General features: G+C 48.0%; 1 protein-coding gene across 2 annotated transcripts in view; it reads right to left on the bottom strand.

The window, feature by feature from the left end:
* Nucleotides 1-4,196: 4,196 nt before the first annotated feature.
* Nucleotides 4,197-8,249, bottom strand: part of MYOCD (myocardin) — a 95,240-nt gene continuing 91,187 nt past the window's right edge. For both annotated transcript variants that reach the window (XM_032839964.1, XM_032839965.1), the window contains 2 exons: nucleotides 7,643-7,700; nucleotides 4,197-5,217 (listed from right to left, as the gene is read on the bottom strand). In XM_032839964.1, the coding sequence (XP_032695855.1) occupies nucleotides 4,664-5,217; nucleotides 7,643-7,700 (612 nt within the window). In that variant the 3' untranslated portion in view covers nucleotides 4,197-4,663. The remainder of the gene's footprint in view (nucleotides 5,218-7,642; nucleotides 7,701-8,249) is intronic.

Below are 8,249 nucleotides of genomic sequence, written 5' to 3'. Positions count from 1 at the left end.
CAACACACAGCTCCCCCCAGAAAATATGCCGGCTTTTCTGATTTCTTTGCAAAGTAGGTCTTTGGGTTTCTCCAACGGAGGGCTTCAAGCACCCTTTTTCCTCACTGCAGGCCCACTGGAGGGGAACTCTAGGGAGCAGGTGCTTTCTCTTCCTTTGGAAAACACTAGAATAGCATCCAAGATCCCCATCATTATACTCCCTCTTTCCATAAACACTCGGGAGCTGTTAAACCATTTGTAGAGGAAACTCGGGTGACCAGTGTCCATGATGGGAGCTGGTGATTAAAGAAGCATGAGATGTTCAGGAGTTTGTTGGTCCTAATCCACTGGGGAAATCACCAGATTCTAGAAGCAGAATCATTACTTCTATGTTGTTGACCCTAGTGAGTTCTATTACAATTTCCCTGGTAGAGAGTAGAAATCGTCTTGAAATCGTCTTCTTGTGCGTCATCTCAAGCTAGCCAGGGATCCTCCGAAAATGTGGATTCTAGAATCAAGTTCAGCTCCCTAACACAACCTGAACAGTTCCTGGAACTATAGGGCCATCTGGATTTATAGGAGATTTGTAGGAGACTTACAAGAGAATGAAGACCCCAGACTCTTTTTACTCTGAGTTGACTCATCCCTGACAGCAAACGGTGTGCCCACATTTGTGGGCTTCCCACTGGGAGGAATGAAGGAGGGGGAGGCTGAGTGCTCTTCTCTTAAGGGGATCTGCTTACAGTGGGCACCCCTACCCCACCCCAAGTGTCCCTTTTGCATAGAGAGCTTGTAAAGTCAAAGACAGGGTCTGGAAAAATGAAGACCACACCCCCCATTTTTTTTTTTTTAAATCATAGCAAAGGGTTTCTGATTTGAGGACTGGGAGATTCCCAGTGCTCTTGCTTGTAGGAACCACAGCTCGAGTCACAGAACCTGAACCATGGGTACCTCGTCTGATTAGTAGTGGATATCTGGGAATCGGTGTGCTCGCTGCAGACCAGACGTCAAGGAATTGCCCATTGGGTGAGTTGACTTGATACGGGAGTTTCAGCCAGGTCCGTGTTTGTTTCTGAAGAGTTGGTGGAGTTTAAATATATCTTGAAAAGGACTGTCTTAAAGAATTGGGATAGGGTTTTGTTTGTTTTCCAGATCAGAAATAAATGTCTTTGAATGGCAAAGGCCACCAGTGCACAGACCCATGACTGTTCAGATGGAAACTCTCTTGGCTTCCTTCCCTCTTTCTTTTCCTCCCTCTCTTGTTCCTTTCTTCCCTCCCTCCTTCTCTCCTTCCCTCCCTCCCTCCATTCCTTCCTTTTTCCCCCCTCCCTTCCTTCTTTTCCTCCCTTCTCTGCTTCCTTCCTTCCCTTCTTCTATCCCTCCCTCTCTCCCTCCTTCCCTCCTTTCCTTCCTTCCTTCTTTCCTTCCTTTCTTCCTCCCCTCCCTTCCGTCCTCTCCCCCTCCCTCTCCTCCTTAAAACAGAACGCGTGCCATCTCAATAATATTGTTAGAAGCAGGGCTACTACTAATGACCACTAGCTTAATGAGAGCATTTGCACAGATGCATTTTCTGACTCTGCTGAGTAAGCTTGAACCCACGCGGCCACAGCAACATTGGGGTTGGCTGCAAACTCTCTTGGGCCTGCTTCGCCATGGGAGTCCCAGAAATCTGGGGAAAACCAAATGTGGCTCCTTGCAGCTCTGAGAGTGTGAAGAAGCTGGAACATGGCCATCTTCAGAAGTCTCCGTGCATCCCCCCGGTCACGCCCCACTGATCTCCAGAAAAGAGGATGCACTCAACAGTTTAAAAGTACTTAAAATGAAAACTCCCACTAGCAGATAGATGAATTAACGTGGTCTGATTCACTGGGTGCAGCCGACTTCTCCGAGTTTCTCCCAGGTATCCCTAGTTTTATACTGTAAGTGCCGCACCTGACGGATGGAGAGAGAGAGGGAATAAGTGTGTGGGGCCTGTGGGAGGGGGCTGAGACCAGGAATCCAGGGGTCTGCTCTGTGATGCGTGTATAGTGCTGGTAACATCCCACCGGGGTCTCCACACAAATGCGCCGTCTTAACAAAGCACAGCGGCCTCCCAACCAAGGCCTGTCCTTCTGCTAGAAACAGCCTGAGTAGGGACCCTGCGAGTTTCTTTTCCAAAGGCAGCAAGGGCGCAAAAATAACATAACGTCATACAACATGGCACACGAAAAATGTACTGACCGGCAAGCTTCATCCAGATCCTAATAAAATGTCAACATCTTTGGGACCAACAAAAGTGAGGAATGTGTTAGTAAGAGTTTTCTCCTTCCCAGGAAAGATGGGTAACACTTCCCTCTTGGCTCCTGGTTCTGATGACTGACGTAAGAGAAAATGGAGGAAAAAAAAAAAAAAGAAAAAGTACGGTGTGGATCTCTCAAAGCATAGTGCTGATCAAGGAATGTAAGAACGGTCTTCATGTCTCTCTGATGCTTTCCTAGGAGAGACGGTGTTCACTGTTCCCGGCAACTAAGGGTGAAGCTGTTGTGTCTCTTCACGTCCATAGTCCTTGTCAAGATGAGCGCGTCCACGGTGAGCAAGTGGCCGGGAGTCACGGGGCTCGAGCCGTCAGTCATACACAGAGAGGCAACATGGGGTCTGTTGATGAATCAGGAACTCATAGTGAGAAAGGCCAAGTATCATTTCACATCAAGCTGGGGCTTAAGGGCTTTGGGTAGAGAGTGCTCTGTAACACTGCGTACATGTAACATACGTGTAGAGACACAGACACATGGCATGTATACAGACACGCATATGTCTACACACATATGCACACCTATCCCCCCTTAGATCTGCCAGCGTTCAGAGTAGCGGTCCCCAAAAACACTCCGTGTTCACACATGTTTACAAGTTAACAATGGAATGACTTCTAAAATCTTTGGTTTATCAAAAAGAGAACTTCTAGAATCACAATGTTTTTGGTTATCTTCTCCGTAAGTGCACAGTGAATATTTCTTTTTTTTTCTTTTCTTTTTTTTTTTTTTTTTACAAAAGAAGAAAACAGTGCCTTAGTGATTTAAATTAAACAACAACAACAACAAACCAACCAACCAACGAGCAATAGCTACTTTCTACGGCATGCACTACGAAACGGTGGAGCCACAGTGAACTTGAGAGAGACCGTCCTGCCCTTTGAGTGTTTTGACTCCCAGCAAAAGCCCGAGGTAACGAGGGAGGCACAGGAGACCATTATTTTTCTTCTTTCCCTCCTTTTTCCATGTGCAACTGTGTTTCTTTTCACCAGCCCAGAGCAGCCATCCTCTCTCCTTGCAAATATCATTCAGATCTATCTTTACAACGTAATGATTTCCAATTTCCCCCAAACCACCCAAATCACTGATTGCTATATAAAATGAGAGTGGAACAAGGTTTGGGGGTGATGGGCCACGTCGCCAGTTTGTTTGTTTGTTTGTTTCCCCCTCCAAGGACATTTTTTTGGCTTTTTTTTTTCCCCAGCAAATGATGCTATATGGAAATTGCATTCTCTGGAGAACCTGGAGTTTGGTCTTTTTAAAATATGGCTTTATTAGGAGTGTGGTAGCTTTTTACAGCTAAGGAGTCCTCTTGATGTTGGGGCAGAAAAAAACGTGTCAAAAGAGGAGCAAGAAAAGATTGGTATTTTGAAAGAAAAGTGGGAGAAAGAAAAATGGAGGTGGACCCCCAAGCCCCTTCCCCCCAAAAAAGCTGGACCTCCATAAATCATCAACCTGTTGTAGGAACCCATGGTATTTATTCTCATGGCACATGAAACAAGGGTTTCTAGCACTGTCTGAATGATCCCTGGTACGGCTTCCTGAAGCTAGAGATAGGCTTCCGATCTGCTCATGGGGTCATCTCCAGTCTTTGAAACTAAAGGGGGTTGTGGTGGGGAACTTTCCATGGCAAGAGGTTTGGGGTTTCATCTGCTTTAAGGTTCTCAGCTGTTTCATGGTGTTTAGGACCACGGAGACAGCAGGAATGACCTGGTGACTGGTTGACCAAGAGGGAAATTCTCAGTGGGGTTCTGTGGACCAAATGTGGGTTCATCATTAGCCGTGACCACACAGTCCCGGGTTCCTGGACTGGAACCACCTCAAGGGGGTGGCTTTGAAGCCGAGTTGATTCCGTTTCCCTGGGAATGGATTGGTTCTGTTCCTCTCTCCTACCTCGAGAACCTAACAGAAGAGGGGTCTGACTTCTGTTCAAAGACAGGGAGGGAGGCTGGGAAGCAGCCTCCACCATGGGTCTATTCTCCAGAAACGCTGATGGTTATGCTACAGTCCCTGTACCCCAGAAGAGCCCCACTTCTGTTCCGCACTGTGTCTAATAAACCCACTAGAGAGGCTTCCACGATGTGAGACTATGCCCGGACAATGCCTGATAAAAATCATGGGCTACAAAAATATTGGTATTCGAAAAGGCAGTGAAAGATTTTTTTTTTTTCTTTTTGGCATTTCTGATCTGAGAAAGCACATCTCTGAATGCATTGCTGAAATCATTGAGAGTAACTGACTGCGATTTGCTCTCGTTGCTGGTCACAGACGTCTCCACTGTTTCTTTGTAATTCCCTCCTCCTCCTCTTTTTGGACGATAGGAGTGCGTTGGGGATTGTGTGTTTTCCCCCCGTGAAATTCCCACTGGCCTCTCTTAGCGCCTCTGCCCAGGCAGTCTACCACTGCTGTAAGTGGAGGTCCATGGGGGAATTCAGATTGAGATCCGTGACATCCAGGAAATCAATGTTGAAGATGCTGGGGCCGCTTGTGCCAAGGGAGCTAAAGCTTGGTGTGGAGCTTGGTGGCGTGAGGTCCAGCCACTCCATGGTCTCCCAAGGAGACTCGGTGAAGCTTAGCTGTAGCCCACTGCTGTCCACAGAGGAGGGGGAGAACTGAGTCTGCATCGGGGACAGGGGGCCTGGCAAGATCTCATGGGCGCTGAACAGGTCTTCCGCAGCCTTCCCAGAGAATCCATCCATTATCCCATCGAAGGGAGGCTCTTCATTCCCGATTTTCAGCAGGGCGACATCGCCCACTTTCCCTAAGGGGCTTTGGGAGTTTAGTAAGACTTCAAGGTGCTCATCGCTGTCGGCGCCGTAGTGATCGAAGGAGAGGTGGCCCCCTGAAGAGGAGGGTTTGGGCAGGGCAGCTGGGGGGCTTCGGGAAGACCCGGGTATCTTGGGGACTTTTTGAAGACACGAATGATCGTCTCTAGCATCAGCTGGCATTTCTGTTGGCAAAACACGATGGGAACCATTAAACCATTTCAGGTTCCACAATAGGGATCTTTGGGAGGAAGGAGTCACGCTTAGACACGAGATGGACACGTGTCTCCAGTTATCATCCAGTCTCATCCCTAAAGTGCCCTGTCTGTGCCCAGTTCTTCTCCCTGGTCTCTCCCCAAGCTCTTTTTTCTGGAACTTCCACTCTGATCAGCAACCTTGCAAAGCAGGTTCCTTCACCCGCTCCTTCACTGACACCTGGCTGTCCCCCGAGGACACTGCATCCTCCTCACACCCACAGGCGGGGCTCATTTACTTCAGAGCCAGAAGAGGAGTCACTGGGTGCCATGCCATGTCACTTTCCGATTGCTGGCCTGCCTCCTCCTGATGGCTCCTCAGTGGTTCTGAGGGTCCCTCCGCTCTCCCCGCATCTCCTGGTCTCTCTCCTGCATCCAATGAAAACTACTCCCCAGTTCCCTGCCTTTCCCACTTCACCTCTTGTCCTTCCTATGACTTCAGCATCCTGGGAAGTGACATGACTGTCCACTGACCTCTAGTGCCTTGACATCCTATCCCCCCAACTCAATGGGTTCCTCCATTCCCACTCTGTTGTACACCCTGGACTCTGTCATCCCCAAATACTATATCCCCCTGAAAGCTTAATCTCAGGCATGATCTCTCGCTCTCTGTCCTTCCCTCCCATCCCTCTAGTTCATATATGAAGCACCCAATGACAGCAGTTTCTTATCCACCTGGGGCCACTCCAACCTACTGACTCTACTTTGTTCTCCAGCCATCAGTCCCCCTGGCTCTGGACGATATTCTCTGCTCCATCATTATAGCCACTGTCTTATAAATATTCTCTATCCCCTGGCTCTTTTCTCCTTGCACCACACTCCCTTAGCAAAACCCCACACCTAGGGACACCTGGGTGGCTCATATGGTTAAGCTTCTGCCTTCAGCTCAGGTCATGTTCCCAGGGTCCTAGAACTGAGTCCCACATTGGGCTCCCTGCTTAGCAAGGAGCCTACTTCTCCCTCTCCATCTGCCTCTCTCCCTGCTCATGTTCCCTCCCCCTCCTCCAAATAAGAAAAATCTTAAAAATAAAAAAAAAAACCCACACCTGGATGAAACTTAGCTCCAAAAGAAACATGACACAATGGAGCTGATTGGACTCACTTTAGATGTATGACAACAGACCTACCAATTGCACTTAATATAACCTAGCGTCCTGTGTTTCTCCAGAAAATTCATCCATGATTGATTTATAACTGTCCTCAAATGATGTTTCTGTCCTCAAATCTCCTGTGCTCCCCTCCTGTGCCCTTACCTTTACTGACCTGGCTATACAATTCATTAAAATTAGAAAGGTGTCTTGGGGCGTCTGGGTGGCTCAGTCAGTTGGGAGTCCCACTCTTGGTTTCGGCTCAGGTCCTGATCTCAGGGTTGTGAGATGGGGCCTGTGTCGGGCTCTACCTTCCGCAGGGAGTCTGCTTGTCCCTCTCCCTACCCCTCTGCTCCTCTCCCTGCTCTCTCTCTTATTTAAAAAAAAAAATACATATAAGGATGTCTGATATCACCCTCTCCTCTTATCCATATAAAGATACATCAGCCCATCTTTTCCTTCTTCCTCTTGCTATGAGAGAGGAACTGCCAGTTTGCTTGCCTGCTGTGCGTTCTGCCTTCCCAGACTCTTAGGCTCCACAAAGGTCGGACTTGGTCAGGAGCAGTACTGAGCCCAGTACCATGCCGGGCCCTGCCTTCTCCGAACTTTCGAGGTTGTTATCAAAAGGCTCAGATCTGAGGTTTGTTTTTTTTTTTTTTTTTCCCATCTACATGTTCTCCTTACACAACCTTATTCATCTATGTGGTTTCAGATTCTGGGCACATACCATGCAACTTTGAAAAAATAAATGAATGACTAAAAAGGAGGCAAAAACAACATGTCGATCTTTATCTTTTCTTTTCTTCTTCTTTTTTTTTTTTTTATGGTCACAAGCTGGAATGACATCTAAGCGTGAACGGACCATCCAGAGGGAGGTCAGTAATTGAATTTCATTTCGAGTAGGTAGCACAAAACTTGGCTTTGTCTGTTCTCCTCTTATTATTATTAAGAGGATAGGGAGATTGGGATTAGAAAGGCAAAGAGAAATGGAACAGCAAGGGAAAAAAACTTAGGGAAATGGACCACGATGAGGATGCAAACTGGTAAAATGATTGGTGGTCCAGCTCGGAGGACAGAGGGACAAGGTCAGGGAGGGCTTCTTTCATCTGCTCCAGCGTGGACGGTGAGCTCACATGAAGTGACACTTGACCCCCTCATGGTTTTTGGGTCTGACTTCCAGCGAGCACCTGACATTGGTCCTAAGGCTCACTCCCCAGAGCACGAGCAGGTGCCGATCCACCCCAAGGGCAAGATACAGGCGGTCTTACCTCCACTTTCAATGAGGACGTCCAGGAGCTCATCCATCTGCTGGCTCCGAGTCATTTGCTGTTGCCAATTAAGGAGAGGGGAACAGAGAAGTGAGAAGGTTGGCCCCCTCTTCCATGGGAGTGCGTCAGAAGTAGCATGACAGACTTTGCGAGCTAGGTTTGGTTAAGGTGTGTTTTTTCCCTTAATTTCGGTAAAACACAACATAGAATCTACCGTCTTCATCATCTTTAAGCACACAGTGCAGTGACATTAAGTACGCTATGTTCACATTCTGTGACCATCCCCACCACCTGTCTCCGGGACTTTCTCATCTTCCCCAATGGCAATGCTGTCCCCACGAAATGTGAGCTCCTAGCCCCTGGCGATTACCATTGTGTTTTCTGTTCCCATGAATCAGGCGACTCTAGAGACCTTGGAGAAGTGGGGTCACTCAGTGTATTTCCTCTTATTACTGGTTTACTTCACTCTGTAATATCCCCCAGTCTCCCCCATGTGTCAGAATCGCTTTCCTTATTAAGACTGACTAGTATTGGGGTGCCTGGGTGGCTCAGTGGGTTAAGCATCTGCTTTCAGTTCAGGTCCTGATCCTGGGGTCCCAGGATCAAG

This window comes from Lontra canadensis, unplaced genomic scaffold, assembly GCF_010015895.1.
Source record: "Lontra canadensis isolate GAN:19392208 unplaced genomic scaffold, GSC_riverotter_1.0 scaffold110, whole genome shotgun sequence".
In the NCBI taxonomy this organism is placed as follows: Eukaryota; Metazoa; Chordata; class Mammalia; order Carnivora; family Mustelidae; genus Lontra; species Lontra canadensis.
The sequence above is the reverse complement of the archived record's forward strand: the minus strand, read 5'-3'. Positions and strand labels throughout refer to the sequence as shown.